Consider the following 21,784-nt stretch of genomic DNA (forward strand, 5'->3'; position numbering starts at 1 on the left):
AATTGGATTTCTAGAGAAGTCAAATCCAAGGTTGGTAGCTTGAGAGTTGATTTCAATGCTTCTGGGGGTAAAATGGAGGAGCTAACAGGTCTGAAAGGCTTATGGCTTCATAAAATGTGACTCAGAAACAAGATAAACTCAATACATTACATATATTTATTTGTTTATTTATTTCTTGAGACAGAGTCTCACTCTGTTGCCCAGGCTGGAGTGCAGTGGCGTGATCTTGGCTCACTGCAACCTCTGCCTCCTGGGTTCAAGCGATTCTCCTGCCTCAGCCTCCCAAGTAGCTGAGACTACAGGCATGTACCACTACACCCGGCTAATTTTTGTATTTTTAGTAGAGACAGGGTTTCATCATGTTGGCCAGGCTGGTCTTGAAATCCTGACCTCAGGTGATCCACCTGCCTCAGCCTCCCAAACTGCTGGGATTACAGGCGTGAGTCATGGCGCCTGGCCTCAACACATTACATTTCAATAAGAACAAATGTAAAGCCCTGCAATTACATTCAAATAATTAAATGTACAAATCTAGAGAAATGTGTTTTTGTGTGAAAAAGATCTGGTAATTCTATATGAGTCAAGGCGTGCCTGTTTTTAAAAATCACTCCAGTCTTAGGACAAACTAAGAGTATAATTTATTACAGATTGCCATAGTAGATGAGAAAAAAATACATATAACTTATAACTATAATTTTATAATTCATATTTTTAAATTATAAAATATACTGAAATATATCCAATTCTGGATATCGAATTTTATGATGGGTACTATCAATCATCCAAGAAGATAATAAAAAGACTGCATAATCTAAAAATCATCAGCTGTCAGGAATGGTTTAAGTGGCCAAGGTATTTAAGCTGAAGAGAACAAAAATTAAGGGGAGTCAATGACAGGTGTTTTCAAAAACCCAAGGGGACCTCATAGACAGCACAGTTTATACATTTGTGTGTTTCTCCAAAGCACAGAGCTATAGCCAAAATACAAAAATTATTGGTAGGCAGGCTTAACATATTCTAATCTTTCTAAAGATGAAACAGCAAGAGTTTTACTGCCTTCTGAGGTAAGCAGCACACAGAAGTGCTCTCTTTCAGGGATGCTGTGAAACGAATTCTTACATTTGGAAGAAGTTTGCAGTGGAGTAAGACTTCTATCTATAGCAGTAAGTCACGTTTGACTAAGGTAGAGTTTTTGTTTATTTGTTTGTTTTTGGCAGAGTCTTGCTCTGTGTCACCCAGGCTGGAGTGCAGTGGCGCAATCTCGGCTCACTGCAACCTCCGTCTCCCAGGCTCAAGCGATTCTCCTGCCTCAGACTCCTGAGTAGCTGGGACTACAAGCGTGTGCCACCACGCCTGGCTAATTTTTTGTATTTTTAGTAGAGACAGGGTTTCACTGCGTTAGCCAGGATGGTCTTGATCTCCTGACCTCATGATCCACCCATCTCGGCCTCCCAAAGTGCTGGGATTACAGGCATTAGCCACCGCGCCCAGCTGGTAAAGTTCTTTTTTAAGAAATAAGCTTATATATTTCTCTCTAGAAACTGAGTTACATTTTTAAATTCCGCATAACAGAAAGCTATTTGATTTTGTTAAGTAAGTCCATGATTGCTCCATTCAGATATTTGGCTTGGTTTGTCTCTCTATATAATGTAGTTCTGTTGAAGAAAATCTCTCACCTGCAGGGAGTACACTCCACCTGGCCATGTGTCACTGTGTATGCAAAATGTTTGTCACCTGCAAAGGAACACGGCAAGAGAAGATGGCCAGGTAATTCCTTTTATGCAAATCTATTCAGGTCTGTCCTGAATAAAACAGCGTCCTCTGTCCTGTCCCAGACTGCAAGTGGTAAGGCAAGGAGTGAAAGTTGGTTGGGGGTATGGGGAGGAAGCCTTAACTCCAGAGCCCTTGCCCCTAGCCACTACACTATATTAACACTGTATTTCTTCTCTGTTGCTCAGAAAAAAATGGACAGGGCCTCAGGAGGGCTTGGTATTGAAAAAATACCCTTTGGAGGCTTCATACTGTAAACCCCAGCTGAAAGTACTGAGAAACCCAAGTGGGTAAGGAATGAGGGGGTTCCAGGAAAGGTGTTGAAAGAGGAAACAGAAAATGCAGAATAAATTCTACACTGACTCAGAAACTGAGTGTTGGCTGAACTCTGCTGGACATTGGGGGAAGGGGGCTCAGGAACTGGACACTGCTTTCACCACATGTTGTCTCCATCTTTCTCCTCTCATTTTTAAACTTTTGTTTTTCCCTACTTTGTCTTCCTTCTCCTTTTTTTTTCATTTTCTTTTATTTTCCCAGCTGAACGTGTATTTCTGTCTCCTGTCTGCTCCTGCTAGGTGAGGAGTGTGACTCCAGGAGAAAAAAGACAGGGGCCTCTGTCACATATGACGAATGCTAAAATCTGCTGCCAGCTGTATCAATGAGGGTTAACAATGTGCCAGGCATGATATGCTATACGACGTATAACAATGAACAAGATATAGTGTTTACACCCAGAAGGCTTATAGTTTCCACAAAACCATAGGATAGATATGACAGGATAGGACACACACAAAGAAAAACACATGGAACAGATACGCGGTAACAAAGAACACAGAGGAGAAGCACAGTGTGATGATGAATTTGATGTGTAAACCTGGCTAAACTATTGTGCCCAGTTGTCTGGTCAAACACTAGTCTAGATGTTGCTGTGAAGGTATTTGCAGATGTGATTAACATTTATGGAATGTTAAGGAAACCAGAGTACCTTTTATAACATGAATGGGACTCACCCAATCAGCTGAAGCTATTATAAAGACTGAGGTTTCCTGAGGAAGAAGGAATTCTGTCTGAAGACCACAGCATAAAAATCCTGCCTGAGTCACTTGTCTGACGGCCTGCCCTGTGCATTTAGAATTTGAGACTGCAATATCAAGGCTTACCTGAATTTCCAGGCTGCCAACCTGCCCTACAGATTTCAGACTTGCAAGCCCCTGCAATCGCCAAAGCCAATTCCCAAAATAGCTCTGTCTCTGTCTCTCTCTCTCCATTTACATATAAAATCTCCTATTGGTTTTGTGGAGGGTCCTGATGATACACTAGTAAATAAGAGTAAGGTCGACAGGGTGTAGTGGCTCACACCTGTAATTCCAACACTTTGGGAGGCCGAGGCGGGCAGAGCACTTGAGGTCAGGAGTTCAAGACTAGCCTGGCCAACATGGTGAAACCCTGTCTCTTCTAAAAATATAAAAATTAGCCAGGCGTGGTGGCGCACACCTGTAATCCCAGCTACTCAGGAGGCTGAGGTGGGAGAATTGCTTGGGCCAAGGAGGCAGAGGTTGCAGTGAGCTGAGATTGAGTCACTGCAGCCTAGCCTGGGTGACAGAGCAAGACTTCATCTCAAAAAAAAAAAAAAGAAAAAAGAAAAAGATGTCAATTATCCTGCGCATTTCAGAAGTTCAATGATCAGCAGCAGTTCTCCTCATTCCTCGAAACCAGACACACTGTCTCCAATTCCTGAGAGTATCATGCAACTTACCTGATATTCCCTCACTTTCCATAAGCCAGTGGAAAGTCACTGGGTTTAGTCTGCTAAATTTGATAAATTCTTCTAACATTACATACGTAAAAGTTAATTCTATTATTTTCACCTGCTTTTCTAACCCTCAGTTTTTTATTTCTCAAAAGTATCTACATTGACTCGATAAGAGGCTGATCAACATCATCACGAGTCTATAAAATCTTTCTGCTCCCAAGAAAAGTCTCTGTCAACTTACACACCAGACTGCTTTCCTTTCCTAGCAATCAAGTGTTTTCACTTAGATATTATGTATAGTCTCAAGTTTTATATGTTTCATCATCTGAAAAGGTCTATTTTAAATTCTAAATGTTTGCTAATTTCTGGTTAAGGTTGTCATGGAGTTTTCTCCTTCTTCATCTAAATCATCTGGCAGTGAAGATATTGCCTTAAATCATCATATCTAGCTAACAGTATAGCGCTGGTATAAGTCATCTCTTACTTAGAAAAAAAAAGTGTTAAAAATGTTAACTGCAAAGCACAAAGCGGTAATGTCATACTGCCCCTCTATTTTGATGCATGATACACACAAAACAGCAGGTGTTGATTTTCTCTGATATTCGAGATTGACAGCTTGTCTCTTCCTTACTCCACCTACCACCATTATGTTTAATCTACATTCATCCATGACACATTGCAACCTGCTGATTTTATATGATTTTATAGCCACTCTGTATATAAATAAAACGAGTACAAAATACAAAACCCCAATAGTATAATTTCTGCCTTCCTATAAAATCAACCTGCTCAACTGAATGCACCTCTATCGGAACATAGGTGAAATCCTACAGCTAGCTCTCAGGTGTGCTTGCGTGAAGGAGGACTCAAAGGTCATAGTAACTGTAGAGTCTATTTCATATAAAAATCAGAGCACTCCAACTACTATAAATTAAATCAAAAGATTCCCAAATGGAATGCGATATAGAATAGTTCTGGCAAGTTTATATAGACAACTCTGTGGTTGAAAGCTTTCCTCTCTCCCATGAAACATAATATAAATTACTTAAGAAGACATTTGTAAGGAAACAAAATCCAGCTATTATTTTAAACAAATTATTTAGTACCATTTCAAATATAAATATTCTCTTTAATAATTTAATTGACACATGTCTTATTAAAACATGCAATTATCAGTCATATACAACATGCAGCATGCAGTAAATGGACAGCAGAGGTTAATAACCTGGAAGCATAGGATCTGAGAATGTGAGAGCAAGTTAAAGACAAGAGTTCCTCTCCATTGTCACTGAGGGTCGAGAAGCAATGCTGAAGCGTAGAACAGTGAGAGTGGGGGAAATACAGTTTGTCCAACACATAAACATATCTCCGCAAGTGGCGGCAGGTATAACTGAAAGACAAAGGTAAAAGGAGAGAAACAGAAAGAGAGGAGTTTTCCTTTGAAAAAAATAAATCATTTTTTATGTCCTCAAAGCTTTCTGTGTATCTTCACTAGTTGGTGCCCGAGAAAAAAAAAACTGTCAGAATAAAAAGATAAAAAAGAAAATGAACAATCAGAATAAAAAATGGGCAAAAGATCTAAACAGACACTTCATCAAAGAAGATATACAGATGGCAAATAAGCATATGAAGAGATGTTTAACATCATACATCACTAGGAAAACGCAAATTCGAACAATGAGACACCACCACAGACTATTTGAATGGCCCAAATCCAGAGCATGGATTACACCAAATGCAGGCAAGGATGTGGAGCAACAGGAACTCTCATTCACTGCTGGTGGAAATGCAAAATGGTATAGCTACTTTGGAAGGCAGTTTGGCAGTTTTTTTATAAAACTAAATATACTCTTACCATACAATCCAGAAATTATGCTCTTTAGAATTTATCCAAAAGAGTTGAAAACTTATATCCACATAAAAATCTGCACACAGGTGTTTACGGCAGCTTTATTCATAACTGCCCAAACTTGAAAGCAACCAAGGTGTCCTTTAGTAGATGAATAAATAAATAAACGGTGGTACATCTAGACGATGGATTATTTAGGGCTAAAAAAATGAGCTATAAAGTCATGAAAAGACATGGAGGAACCTAAATTACTAAGTGACAGCCACCAATCTGCAAAGGCTACATATTGTGTGATTCCATTTATATGACATTCTGGAAAAGAAAAAACTATGGAGACAGCAAAAACATTAGGGGTTGCCAGGAGTTAGAGGGGAGGGAGGGATGAATATACAAAGCATAGACGATTTTTAGGGCAGTGAAGCTACTCTACTAATACTATAATGGTGGATACATACATTTGTCAAAAACCAAAGAATATACAACAGCAAGAGTGAACCCTAATGTAAACTATGTAGTTTGGATGATTATGTGTCAATGCAGGTTCATCAACTATAACAAATATGTCATTCTGGCACAAGATGTTGATAGTGGGGGAGGTTGGAGGCCAGGGGATATATGGCAACTCTATACTTTCTGATCACTTTTGCTGTGAACCTAAAACTGCTCTTTAAAAATTCCATTTAGGGAAGAAAAGGCATACTCACTGGGAGAAAAGTCTCAAAATATGAGGCTGTCATTAGTGAACCACATAAAATATGCCTTGGTAGAACAAAGTGATACAAAATACTTTTTCTTCACGGTATTATGAATATGTTCCTGGCAAGTAGGCAATAATACTACTACAATATGGAAGAGATTATGGTAGAGAGAACACTGAATTAGGAGTCAGAAAACTTAGAAATCCTTTGGAAAAGTGCTTGCAAAAATAAAATTTTTTAAAGAAAGACAAAACTTAGAAATCTAAATCCTGCTCACCCATTGGCAGCTTTATAATAGTGGGTGTATGATCTCTCTAAGCCTCAAACCCATAAGCGAACAACATAGAAGTAAAAAATTTTAGACTGCTCCAAGATTTTAAAGTGATATTACAAAAAATAAAGTAATAAGAGGACCAATAAGAATTATTACTATTATTGTCAGAGTAGTTTCACTGATGCCACATTTCAGGCCATTTAAAAATAGCAAGCTAGAGAGAAGAGAATGTAAGATCAATCTGACAAGGTGAATCAACAAAATAGTGAACATATCATGTGATATGCCTTGGCTATTATTAGTCCTTGACAATCATGTCTAAAGAACTACATCAAAACTATATCAAAGTATTAATACCAAGAGGGTAACAGGTAATTTTTAAAGTATGTTGAACCCAAAACTAGTAAGTTAGAAGATTTGAAATGGGCAAATTTCTACAAATGAACAATCCATTCATCCATTCAACCACTAGCCTATCAAACAACCAATCAGTCAAGCAGTAACTACTATCTACTGCATGTGGGAACAGTGCTGGGCATTGAAGACAGGGTGGGGAATGATGTACACACAATCCCTACCCTTAAGGAGCTTACAGCCTAGAGCAGGAGACAGATATTAGACAAAACAAAATTCCTCTGAAATAGAGAAAGTCTTAAGAAGCTGTTAATCTCCAAAACAGAGTAGTTAAAAATCTTTTAAAGTAGGCTTATATTTAAAGAGATATTTCTATTGAGTCTTGGAAAGGATTCTAGGACTCCATCCACCAAAAGAGAGCAAAAACTTAAGAAAATACAAGAACCATATTCTTGAAAAATGTGCATCACCAGCACTTTAAACAAGCGATCACAGTTAACATTAACATCAGTAATGGAACAAGTAGATGTCATGTGTCTCCTGATATGATCACAGTACAGTCAAAATCTAATTCCCCAAAAATCAAGCAAACCAAAATTGAGGGACATTCTACAAATAAACAAAAAACTGTTCTGTATTCTCCAAATTTTAAAGGCCATAAAAGACAAAGAAAGACTGAGGGACCATTCCAGATTTAAAAAGATGAAAGAAGACAACTATATGTAATATGATTTTGGTATTAGATTCCTGACTTGGAGGAGGAAAAAGGCATTTTTTTACTTAAAATAGTTTTTATCAATGTTAATTTCCTGATTTTGAAAAATATCCTTATTTTTAAGAAATACACCATGCAGTACTTAGTAATGGGACATCATGTCCGTAAACTTATTCTCAACCATTTCAAAAAAAGACACAAACACAATAGTAAAGCAAATGTGGCAAAATTTTAACATTTGGGAATGTGAGTTAAAGGTAAATGAAAATTATTTGCACTATTTTTGGTAAAACTAATTTTTTTTTTTTTTTTTGAGACAGAGTCTCATTCTGTCACCCAGGCTGGAGTACAGTGGCACAATCATAGCTCACTGCAGCCTAAACTACCTGGGCAAGTGATCCTCTTACCTCAGCCTCCCAAGCAGCTGGAACCACAAGTGTGTGCCACCACACCCAGCTAATTTTTAAAAATTTTACTAGAGGCAGGGTCTCACTATATTGCCCAGTCTGGTCTTAAATTCTTGGGCTCAAGTGATCCACCCACCCTGGCCTTCCAAAGTGTTGGGATTACAGACATAAACCACCATGCCCGGCCTAATTTATTTTTAATCTGAAAAAAAAAATAGAACTGATCTTTTTGATAAACTGAATAATATCCATTTTAAGATTAGGAGATTCAAACCTAGAGCCCTAAAATGTCATTCTGACCTCTACACTTAAAGCTTGGGATATCAGAAAAACAAGATCATGGGAAGTAGGCAAATGTGGTCTGGAGCTAGCCCATAAAAAACAGTCACTGTTACTTAAGAATTACTTTCACAAAAATAAAATTTCCTTAGTGCCTTCTTACAAGAAAATGTCCAAGATTGTGCAATGTATAGTTCTGAAATGTTATTCGATATGGTTATGCTTCACTAAAATAAAGTATGACAATATTCTATCCTAGAACAACATTCAAGTCTGTAAAAGATGACAAAAACCACAAGCAAAAGAGTAATGCTTAAAAAAGATTCTAAGGTGAAGTTTTCTAATAATGTATTTTTCAGTACTTTAATAATACAATTATAACACATTTCCATAGCAACTTTTTCTAACTTTTTTTCTTTTGGAGATGGAGTCTTACCCTGTTGCCTAGGCTGGAGTGTAGTGGCGCGATCTTGGCTCACTGCAACCTCCGCCTGCCGGGTTCAAGCAATTCTCCTGTCTCAGCCTCCTGAATAGCTGGGACTATAGGCGCATGCCACCATGCCCAGCTAACTTCTGTATTTTTAGTAGAGATGGGGTTTCCCCATATTGGTCAAGCTGGTCTTGAAATCCTGACCTCAGGCAATCCACCCACCTCAGCCTCCCAAAGTGCTGGGATTACAGGCATGAGCCACCGTGCCTGGCCAATTTATTTTCTTAATTATCTATATGCTTAAATAACTTAAAAAAAATGAGATTACCAGAGGCAGGTTAACCTTTACCTAGACTAATAAAAATATTCTGTATATCCTTTTCCAATGTCCCTTCTTCTTCCCTCCTTTCCTTCCTTTGAGAAAGCTCATTAGTAGACCCATTAGTAGATTAAAAAATACCAAGAAATTAAATTAATAATACATGTTTATGGCCTATATAAAGAAAATTATCAAAATTTACTATTTGGCATAAAAGAAATCTTGAATAAATGAAGAAATACTAACTAGCATGTTTTTGAAAGGGAAGACAAAATATAAAGAATGCAATTATCCTTCACAGATTCAAAATCTCAACAGTGGTATTTGATTTTGACAACATTACTCTTATAGTAGTTCCTAAATTTTTTTAGGTGGCCATTTTAAAAGCCAACAAAAGACATGGATTCCCTTACAGAAAAATGTACCAACATTAAATGCTTGGGATTCAGTGGTACAAAAAGATACATGGATTCTGCTCTCATAGAACCAGGGTCCCCATCCCCCATTCTGAAGCCTGTTAGGAACTGGGCTACATAGTAGTAGGTGAGTGGCAGTCGAATGAGCAAAGCTTCATCTGTTTTCAGAGCCACTCCCCATTGCTCACATTACCACCTGAGCTTCACCTCCTGTCAGATCAGTGGTGGCATTAGATTCTCATTGAAAGACGAACCCTATTATGAACTGCACATGCAAGGAATTGAGGTTGTACGCTCCTCATGAGAATCTAATGCCTGATGATCCGATCTGAAGTGGAACAGTTTCATCCCAAAACCATCCCCCGTTCTGCCCTGTCTGTGGAAAAACTGACTTCCACAAAACTGGTCCTTGGCGCAACAAAGGTTGAGGACTGCTGTCACAGAATATACATTTAAATAGAAGGAGATTCAGAATCAATCAGTAAAAAAAAAAAAAAGATAAATTTGTTAACCAAATAAAATATGATAAAGGTGGAAGAGGGGCTGAAGAGGCTAATCGTTAATTTTGGTGGTTATGAACGATTTCACTGATGGTATGACATTTGACATGAGAAACAAATAACCAGCAGAACTACAATCTCAACTTCTCAAGCATTTGACAACATTATAAGCTAATTACATTAGCATAACTGAATAAAATATTTCTCATTTCCACTGAAAGGGATGATATTAATAAACTTGTAATGGGGCTTAGATGTGAATAAGATGATGATTCATTTTAGTGGATGGGTCTAGACAGTGAGGATTCCTGAAAATGGGCACTGTGATCTCAGAATCACAGGGCTGGGAGAGCCCAGGAGGTCATCTTGTGCAAGATTTATCCACAGAAGAATATCTAACATCCCTTGTGAGATGTTCACACTGCTCTTACTATATATCTTTAAGGGAAAAAGAACTCTCTAGTTTGACAAATAGCCTCATTCCACAGATATGTAAATTCTAACAATTAGAAAACTTCTCCTTATAATAAGCTAAATCCATTTGTTCTGTAACTTCTATCCAGTAATGAAACTTGGAATTCAGTACACAAAGTCTAACTTATTTCCTTATACTACAGTCTTTAAATAGATGAGGAAATTGTGAATTTCTTCATCTTTTCTTCTCTGATTGATATTAAAATCTGTTCATCTCTCATGGGCTATGGTTTTTGGATTCCTTGTCAGTCTTATTACTCTCCTTTGGATGCTCAAACTGCCTAATAAGCTTCTTAGCAACACACTCAGTGCAGGGAGAAGTACTTTCTCACTGGTAGTATTGAGAAATGCTGGTGCATGGTGAGAATAAAAACCCAGAACAAATTTTGTTAATTTTATTATAGTTTTGAAATTCTTTACAGACATAGACAATATATCCCCTTATTGCCATCCATATCCAGGATAAACCACTTGTATCATGCCACCCTTGATACCAGGCTGGCCATTCCTAAAATATGGCAAAAAGAAGTAAACACATTATTCTAGATGTGTCATGTTTTGGGCAGTGTTGAAAAGATTATACTCTATTAACGCAGCTTAAAATTATACATACTGAAAAACTAAAGTTAAACTAAAAAGAAAAACAAATTCCCTCAAACTGAAAACTAAAACAAGTTTAATTGTATCTCAAGTGGTAATGAAACTACACAAAGAATTATTTTGAATAACTTTCAAATGTAGAATTGACATTATATACTCAGTGGGTTATATTCTAAGGACAAATAGAAACACACACAAAAAAATCCTAAACTTCATTCACTTACTTAAAATTAGTCATAATATTATTGTGAAACAACTGTATATACACACATGGAATAGAATAAAGAGAAAAACATTATATTTATGTTATTCAAAAAAGCAAATCAGAATTTCTGTTAAATAATCTGAAATCTGAATCAGAACTAAGAGTACAAATAATCTTTTTTCTTTACAAGAATTTATATCTTTTCAGCTTTGTCCATTGAAGAGACCTAAAAAAAATTACAAACTCCTCAATAATGAGCATCCTATCACCTACCAACAATATTGTGGCTTCTAGGTCCAAGACAAGAAACGTATTTGATACAAATGAGTCTGAGACATCTTATTGGCCTTAAAAGCAAGGAAGGAAGCAAGGAAACTGTCAAAGATGAAAGGAGTCCTGTCAAAAGGACATAAGAGGCAACATAAGGGATCTCCCACTGGCCAAAAATGAAACAATCAGAAACCAAAAATAATAACTGCTCTGCGACTGATCAAAAACATACAATCTATATGGACAATATGAACAGAATTTCATAATAAAATAAATAAAAAAACAAAAAATGAAAATGTATCAATGACTACCAGAGGTACCAAGGCATCAAACTCTAGTTTTGAAAATTAAATATTAAAAGGAAGCAGTTAAGCATTACTCCCCTCTTTCCAACTATGATTACACAGTGGATGAAGGAAAATTCTTCTTTACAGAAAAACTCTATGTCACAAATATGCACATAATATTATAATTAGAAATTTGACATTTGGCAACATATAATAAAACAGTTTAGTCAAATGAAAGTCATATGAAAGAATGATGGTGAAATTTAGAATGAAAGGATTAGCTATCACCATCTGAACCTACTGATCAATCTTAGTATCTCCAGGATAACTAGACATTATGTATCTCCTGATATGATAGAATATGAAATAAACAGGAACACGTATTAAGTATTTTTGCCAAAAAATTCCATCTAAATGATCTATCCTCTAGAATTAATTTTCAGTTTACAAGAGAATTGATGAGAGGGAACAAATTGAAGGACACAGGAAGATGCAAACAAACAAATCTGAAATGTGAGATATTCTGTAAGACAGCTTACCTGTTGACCAACTAGTCAAAGATGTGAGTTGAACAGTTAAAAAAGAAAAGCAAGCAAGGGGTACTGCACAACTTTTTTCTTAAACTTAGGTTGGGTAGCAAATAGTTGCAGTCTGTATTGTCTCACTTAAAATCACTTAACTCTGCAACTGATGTGAGAAAGCAGCCATAGGATGCACACAAATGGGCATGGCTGTGTTCTAACAAAACTTCATTTACAAAAACCTGCCTCTGCTCGATTGAAAAAAAACTAAGACACGTGACTAATCAAATGTGGTGTGGGATCCTGTATGAATCCTGATTTGAACTAATCAAAATAAACATTTTTTTCTAAGATAATCAGGCATAATGTGAATATGGGTTTTGAATCAGATAATATTAAGGGAAGTGTTGTTAATATTCTTGAGTGGACAAACTAAATAATCAAATTGATGTAAATGAATAACAAAGTACTACAGATGAAACTTGAAACAGATGAGATTTTGCCTGAATAGATAGGTAAGGGAAAGTTTCCTCATAAAAGTAACGATTCAGTCAAGATTTGCCAGATGACTAAAGATAAGCAGGAAAATAATTACAAGCGAAGGAAAAAGGCAGACATAGGACTGAGACTGGAAGGAAACATGTCTCCTATGCAAAAGTAAAGGACAATGTGTAAGGAGCTGACCCTGGGGAAGAACCGAGGTAGGTAAAATCACCAAGGAATTATGCCTTCATTTTAGGAACAATGGGAAGCATCTGAAGTGTATACAGCAGAGGAGTCACAGGATGAGATATGCATTTTGAAATGATCCGTCTGGTTGGAGACTGATGAAGCAAGAGTTGACATCAGACCTGTTAAAGAGTTACTGCAGTAGAGTAGGCACTAAGGTGATGATAAAGGAGAATGAATGGATTTGAGGGGTGGTTGCTGACAAGACTTGGTAATGAATTGAATATGGCAGGTGACAGGGAGTGTCAAAATTGACTCTCAGGTTTCTGGCATGCATAAATGGTGGTGTCATTCAATGAGGCGGCAACAGGGAAAGAGGATCAAAAGACTCTGGGAAAGGGCAAGATTTCCATTTTCGACATGCTGAGTTTGAGATGTCTCTGATAAACCCAAAAGATGACATTAGTCATCTGATCGGACATGCAGGTCTGAAGCCAGAGGATAGGGCTAGCTAAATGTATGTTTGTGAGTCATCTGTGTAAGGATGGGAGTGGCTACAATCACCTAGGAAAAGAGTAGAGAGAGAAAAGAGAAGGGGGTTGCTACAGTCTGAATGTTTGTGTCCCCCACAAATGTATATGTTGAAATCCTAGCCCCCAAGGTGATGGTATTAGGAGGTGGGGTCTTTAGGAAGGCATTAGGATTAGGTGAGGTCATGAGGGTAGAGCCTTCATGTATGGGATTAGTGTCCTTATAAGAGTCCAAGAGAGCTTGCTTCCACTCTCCACCATGGGAAGACAAGAGAAAAAACTGCCCTCTTTGGGTCAGTAAGCAGGTCCTCACTAGACACCAAATCAGTCAGCGCCTTGATCTTGGACTTCCCAGACTCCAGATCTGTGGGAAGTAAATGTCTGTTGTTTATAAGCTACCCAGTATATGCTATTTTGTTATAGCAACCCAAACTAAGACAGGGTGACTTTGAGAAATGCCAACATTTAAAGTATCACAAGATCACTTCAAATCTAGATAAACTTTTACAGAGTTTTGAAGAGTGGCCAAAAAAACCATAAAGAAGATGAGGAAACCAAGAAGAGGTCATCTTGATGAAGAGTAAAGGTTACCAGTGTCAAATACAACTGAAAGGACAAATGAGACAGAAAATGTCCACTGGATTTGGCAATATGGAGGTCACTGGTGACCAACAATTCTTTTCATTAGTAACATTAAAAATACCATTGATTAAAACAATCTGAATGTAAGACTTCCTGAGATATCTTTAATCCCATTGATTAGCTCATTCACATGCATTAAATATGCATTAAGTTTCCAGGGGAAATTTTTGCAAACTAAAAATTTATAAAATAGCGTGCGCACACACACACAATTTTACACAGTATAAAACTTACATATCCAAGAAAATAAGCAAAGGAAAATCTGGAACGAATGTCAGGAAACTATACAACAGTGGTGCAAGCACAACCCTTGAATCATTTAATTCCTTGGCAGCAGGAGCCATTTTTCCTGGAGCTGAATCTACTGCCAGCAACGAACATCCTGGGAATCTCTAGTATGAAGGATTAACAGACTGGCTCAAACACTGGAAAATATACTGAAGGGAACAATCTAGTACTAGCTCAAAGGGGATGAAATGACCTAACATCCCACTGCCAGATTTATAAAATAATAGAGACTATAATAATAATAATGAACCTCTTTACAATATAACATAACAATATTAGCATCTTTTCTGTGAGTTGTTTTATTAATTGCTGAAGAAATTCAGAATAAGAAATTCCTACATCTGTAGTAAAATATAATTTTTTAATCAAGTAAAATGTATACCATCACTGGTACTTGAGATTTAATCATATTCTCTGCTGATTTCAAAACCTTCCAATAAGAACTTTCATCCTAAATTAGCCACTCATTCTGGTATATAAGTGCATCAATAAACATCTAAAACCTAAACATTTGTAGAAACATAAATAACAGCCAAATATCTTAAATAGCAATTTTATAATACCTTTGTCAAATTACTTGCTTTCTGATTTCAAAATATTGTAAACATTACTAGGTTCAGATATAAATTTGCCAATAGCTACAGGAATAATCATATTATCTCTTAGGGACAAATTTTATTTCCAAGAATATTTTTGAGAACTTTAACTTGTTTTTGAAGACTTGATCACAGTTTATAGAATCTCATTCTCTTCCACATAGAAAACAAAGTAAATGCACGGATTATCATATACCACCAAAGCAAAGGGGACAAGGCACCTGAAAATAGTTTTTAAAAGTTTTGTAAACAGTAAGTCATATGCACCAGGTTATCTAAAATTCCGAGACTGAACAGATGAAAATGTACAGGGAACTCATTAAGTATACCACTGTCCCTTGTTTTACAGATGTACCATCTATATTTACAGGTGTGGATAAACAGATCAATTTATTACTAGCATTCCTTCCTACGTGGTATGTGAATGAAAAATGTCTTTTGACTTCGGACAAAGCAACTATTTAAAAAGAATGTTGTCATGGCTCTCCATTACAGACATTTGCTCTGCAAATGCCCAATATGGCCATGCAGCAATGTGAAGCTGGCTTGGTTCCCAGCAATGCACAGTTTGCTATATGGCTTGAAGTTGTATTTCAATGTGTTAATAGCATGTTGCTCTCTACTCTACTTGTGGTCTAATAAGCAAGGTCTAAAACTCCACAAATGCAGACATTCATTTGAAATATCTTTCTGGCACTTTCTTTTCATGAATATAGAGTTCGGGTGAAGGGAACTCTAATGGAGATTTCATAAGAACAAAATTTGCTTGAAAATAATTTATTGATTAGATTTGTTTACAACTTATATTTTGAAAGAAGCATTTCAATGTTATTATGTTCCTCTTTGTACCAAAGGAAATGGTGGATGGAGAGAGCACACATTAAAACGATGACTCCCACAGATGCCAAACTGGTTCCAGTGGGAATGCAGTTGACTAAAGGAAAAAAAGACCTAAAGCACATGCTTATTACAAAAATAGCCATCAAAGACATGCAATTCAGCCTGAAAATATTAAAATTTACCTTTTAATGTCATCCAGAGAAATTAAGATACTTGTTTTAAAAAAATCTAGACTTTGGGGGATGTGAATGATGATTATATGCTAAAATCAAAACTGTTCTTCAGTCCACACACATCTGTCTGCACTGAATAATCTGAGGTATAAACACTAAGAATGTAATGGAAAAATTGAGTTCACAAATAAACAGGTATAAAATAGCACATTCAGCACATTTTATGATCATCAAAAAGCTTGCTCATTTTTAAAGTCATTATTTTGTACAAACTGCCTCTTGGCAGAACGATTTACAGTCATTATAAAATTCTTCCTAAAAAACTGAGCTCTAAGTTATGATTCAACATCCATGCCACAAATATTAGATCAGCGAAGTTAGATAATCTGGAGCCATGAAATAAGGCCAATTCTGCTGAGACTGATTAAATATTTATGTCATATCCTTTCTATAGCAGAGCAGAAAAAACACACACAAGATAAAATGCTACATAATGGTAAGAGTTTAAAGTCTATTGGAATCATTAAAATAAGAACAAGTGTTCATATACATACACAGAAATTATGCCATTAAGTCATTATCAGAAGACCATCTCAGAGTCATTTTTCAGTTGTGGTCATGGATATACACGGAAACATCCACAGTCTCTCACCCTTGTACTCAGAAGGGTGTGGTGATACACACTAAACCCACATCTGTGAGCTGGCAGGTGAGGATTATGGGAGCTGTCTGTTACAGGAATGTAGTCATCAGAAATTGAAGCTCGCTGGGGTGGCTGGGTGGAGATGAAAAGACTGATCTTGGTCTCACCAGTCCAATGTTCTAACCAGCCTAATTGAAGTATCAGCCTGACTGCCATAGTGACTGAGGCATATACCGCAGCATCTTCTCCAAGCGAAAAAGACAAGCTATGCAGTCTTTTGTCTCTGGTCTTTGCACCTGCTGCTGACTATCTGGAGATGCTCCTTCAATCTCCGTATCCTCTGGAAAACTACCCTTCACTAAGTGTGACTCTTCTATGAGGCCCTCCCTGATTGCTACATGCATATTTTGGTGCTCTCCCTTCTAGGTTCCTGCTGTGCCTTATGCTTACTACCAACATGCAACTTCACAAAATGCATTTGTAAATGGCTTTATTGTCTATCTCCCCTCTCAGTAATCATAGACTCTTTGAGGGCAGATGTGAGTTTTTATTTTAGTTTCTCTAGTACCTAGTATAGTGCTTGGCATAAGAAACCACCATATTTATTAACTGCAGGAAATGGACAAAAACTAATGTTCCATATTCAATGATCCACAAGTTATCTTATGTATGGGAGTTCTATGCATCATCATTACCTTTATATTAGACTGACAAGCACAGTTTAGGCTGGGCTGGGATTCAGAGTCATAACCATAAACATAAAATTACTTCCTTCCTTAGGAGTAAGCAAAGGCCTATAAATCACTGGCAACAGGAACTTACACAATAATTCCCAAGGTCTTAACTGCTCATTTCTTAAAATCTTAAGAAAACCCCACAATTTGGCCATTTTGCAGAAGTGAGAAAAATTCGATCATTATAATCATCCCTGGTCCCCAGCCAAAAGGAAAGCTTTCTATTTTCTTCCAGCAGAGTAGAGAACTAGAATAACATGATTAATCTCACAGTTGGCCAAACTGAAATAGTTCTGAAGACTTTATAGTTATCACTTTATTCATTCTATGAATTATTTCAGATTATTTTAAATCAAAATCAGCAATACTTCTACCAACCTCTAGAACTAGGGTCTCTTATGAAGGCTACCTATCCTTTTTCAGGTAAAAGTTGTAACTGTTGGATATAGGAAATGGGTGAGGTGCAATGAAAGAGATCATGATGGGGGTTGGGAGGAAATTACTGTGGATAGGAAGACAAGCTAAAGTGCATTTTTAGTGGCCATTCCTAGAAGGAGAAAACTGGGTCCAAGGAAGACCTAAATTCTGATGAAAAAGACAAAGGTTCTTATTTATCTCACATCTGAATAAACAGTTATTAGTTATTTAACTCTTCCCTTTATCTCTATTTTATACATAATTTTAAAGAAAATTAACCAATGGTTACTCATCAAGCAGTTTATAATCTAGTTGAAGATGTAAAGTATACACATACTTACTAAAAGTTAAACAAGAAAACAACAAGACATAAAATGATTCTATATTATTTATTATTTGACAAATAATAAAACTAATTTTAGATTAACCTAATAATCTAATAATTCCAAGTTACTTGACAAATAATAAATCTATTAGACAAAATAATAAATGTATAACAATAAGAGCTATAAGAACAGGGACAAAATAAAGTACTGTGGTCTATAAACAAGTATCAGAGGAAAAATGATAAGTGGGGATTATGGATTATTTGAAATGTTGAGAAAAAACAGGCCACAGCCTGGAAGAAATAAATGTTTGCAAAACAACATACTTGCAAAGTACTTGTATCCAAAATATATAAAGAACACTCAAACATTCAAAACTCAAAAACCCAAACAACCCAATATTAAAAAGGATAAAGATCTAAATAGACATTTCACCAAAGAAGATATATGGATGGCAAAAGAACACATGAAAAGATGCTCAACATTATTTGTCATTAGGGAAATGCAAATTAAAACCATGAGTGAGCACCACAGAACTATTAAAATGGCTTTTACAAAAAGAAAACACTAATTTCTGGTGAAGATGTGGAGCAACTAGAACTGTCATATATTGTTGGCAAGAATGCAAAATGGTATGGCCACTTTGGAAAATACTTTGACACTTTCTTATAAAGTTAAACATACAATTACATATGCCTGAGAAACTCTACTCCTAGGTATTTACCCAAGAGAAATGAAAATGTAGGTTCCCACAAAATTCTCTACACAAATATTTATGGCAGCTTCACACATAATTGCCCCAAAATGAAAACATCCAAATGTCCTTCAACCAGTGAATGGATAAACTGTGGTATTTATAGAATAAAATACTTGCTCAGTAATAAAAAGGAATGATACACACAAGAACATGGATACATCTCCAGTCTCAAAAGACTAAATACCATATGATTAGATTTATGACAAAGTGGCAAAGGAAAACTAAAGAACAGAAAGGGGCTTGGGTAGTAAGAATGTTTGACTACAGAGTAACACAGGGGAATCTTTAGGGAGATGAACATATTATCTTCACCGTGGTGGTAAATACATGACTGTACGTATTTGTCAACTCAAAGAACTATTTATTAAAAGAGGGAAATTTTCTACATGTAATACATTTTTTAGTGTCCTAAAAAATTAAAAACAACAGTCACCATGGTGAAGCAGTAGCCTATGCTGGTCAAATATACCAACAGTATTCAAGGGAAGAAGAAAATTAGGTTATAGATTTCAAGCTCAATTCTAATGTCCTGTTCAAGCACAGACCATCTGTCTTTAAAAACCTTTGATATCAAGCCCCTTATAATCTTTCTACACTTTTCACATGTCTTTCCCATGCTAGCATCCAAAAAATCTTACTATCTCAAAAAAGAACTACTATCAGACATCTGGGAACAAAACCAAGTGTTTTCTGCCATGACAGAGACTTGTTAATATCCTACCAAAAATGAGCTATACTGAAATGAGATAAGTTCCTGAGAAAAGCTTACCACACCCTAAATACTACAGCAATGGTTCATTCCACATCAATCTGTATATTGGCCCCAAACAAACAAAAGGCTTATTAGAGAAGAGTTATTTCTCAAGGTCTTAATGGAAGTCAGAGGAAATAGTCAATGAAGCACTAAATATTTAATTCAAAACACTCAGTATACTTGGTTTGGTAGTCTGAGACATACGCCTTATAATTAATAAAACAGATTTTCTCCTTAAGAATCTACATTCTATCTGCTATCAGATAAAATTCTGCAGAGGGCAGAGAACAAGAGATACAGAACCATGCAGAAAAACTCAATAACCTATATGTAGAAATAAGCAAAAGACACAAAAGAGTATTTCTACATGATGAATATATTTTAAAATGCACATAGAGCTTAAATAATCAAATGGGTCCATTATTTATTTAAAAATTGCGGCATTATTCACAATAGCAAAGACTTGGAACCAACCCAAATGTCCAACAATGATAGACTGGATTAAGAAAATGTGGCACATATACACCATGGAATACTATGCAGCCATAAAAAAGATGAGTTTATGTCCTTTGTAGGGACATGGATGAAACTGGAAATCATCATTCTCAGTAAACTATCGCAAGAACAAAAAACCAAACACCACATATTCTCACTCATAGGTGGGAACTGAACAATGAGAACACATGGACACAGGAAGGGGAACATCACACTTTGGGGACTGTTGCGGGGTGGGGGGAGGGGGAGGGATAGCACTGGGAGATATATCTAATGCTAGATGACGAGTTGGTGGGTGCAGCGCACCAGCGTGGCACATGTATACATATGTAACTTACCTGCACATTGTGCACATGTACCATAAAACCTAAAGTATAATAATAATAATAATAATAATAATAAAAATTAAAAACAAAACAAAAAAATAATAAAAAAAATAAAATAAATTAAAAATGACTTCATGAATGTCACTAAAAGAATACTATTTTTCTAATGCACAATATTCATCTTTTAGATAGATATATTAGCTTAAACTACTACACTGCCTTTTGAGAAGTTCAAAGAACCTTAAGATCAACCTCCTTACTCCATCCTTCAAAAAGGGTTTTCTAATTTTCAACTTATTTATTCATATATGTATGTGCTTATGTATGCATATATTTAAAGCAATGGAACCCTTTCTTCCAGTGAAAGCTGATGTGAAATGGCAACGTGTAAACAGATCAAAGCAGAGGGGAGCTGCTCTGGGAGGAGTAGAGTGGGTATCCCAGAGCAGCTAGTGGCTGCTCATGTTGCCACCAGCAAAGAAAGCAGGAGATCTAGAGTATGAGAACAAAACACAGAACCTGAAAATGATTGCTTTAAAGTAAAAGGTATCAGAATCACAGAAACTTGGATTAGGGGGTAGACCTCCCTTTACCCAATTTTCCATCCATCTCTCTGATGGTGCCTCCAAAGGTATGCAGCCACTGCTGAACAGCTTAAGTTCTCTTAGGTCTTTCCCAGGGCTCTTTCCCAAGTGAAAATGCAGGTCACAGTTACACTGTCCTATGTGAAAGATACTGAAATACACGAATGAGTTGCCACATTCCTTTTAGTTATTAGGATCAGCATGTTTCCTTTGTCAAATAAAGTGGAGTGGATCTACTTGTATCTGGTTCCTCTGAGGTAGTGGCAGTCTAGATCCAACTGTAATGAAATAAACAGCTGTTACAATGCTTCGTAGTGTACTAGCACATCTGGAGCTAAAAAGTCACCAGAGGAATCTTAGTCAAAGATTCCTCTAAATACAAACTGTAAGTACTAACTAGCCTTGAAAAGGGTCACATCAACATGATTCTTAAAACTGCAACATCTGTATCTGATTTTACTTCTGTAGGCAAGAAAAGGAACACAGGTTGGAGACAAGAAAACTTCAGAAGTAAACAATCATAGATAAAAAATTTTAAAACATGTAATTCCTTTATAAGAATACTCAGTTATATATACCTTCCAAAATTCTTTTTCTTGCAACCTGTGGATGTTTCTACATGACACATGTGATTTTCCTGTTCCCCTGCCTTTTACCTACTGAAATACTATTCATCTGCTAAGATCTTTGAAAGACAGGTACGTTATGAAGTATTCTGCTTTATCCTAGTTCGGAACTATTTGCTCCCCCCACTTTCCATATTCATATACTTTGCACAATTTATCACTTTCTGTCTTATATTAGCTGGCTATACGGAAATCCTACTTAATTGGAACAGAATTTCTTCTTTTTTTTCTTTTTCTTTTTTTTTTTGAGAAGGAGTCTCGCT

The 21,784-nt window shown here is 36.4% G+C and overlaps 1 protein-coding gene across 11 annotated transcripts in view; it reads right to left on the reverse strand.

Moving 5' to 3' along the window:
• Positions 1-21,784, reverse strand: part of DYM (dymeclin) — a 413,664-nt gene that overhangs the window by 162,509 nt on the left and 229,371 nt on the right. Inside the window, exon 14 of one of the 11 annotated variants that reach the window (XM_024235728.3) lies at positions 4,749-4,913. Within the exon in view, the coding sequence (XP_024091496.3) occupies positions 4,749-4,913 (165 nt within the window). 11 annotated transcript variants of the gene reach the window in all.

This window comes from Pongo abelii, chromosome 17 (genome assembly GCF_028885655.2).
Source record: "Pongo abelii isolate AG06213 chromosome 17, NHGRI_mPonAbe1-v2.0_pri, whole genome shotgun sequence".
In the NCBI taxonomy this organism is placed as follows: Eukaryota; Metazoa; Chordata; class Mammalia; order Primates; family Hominidae; genus Pongo; species Pongo abelii.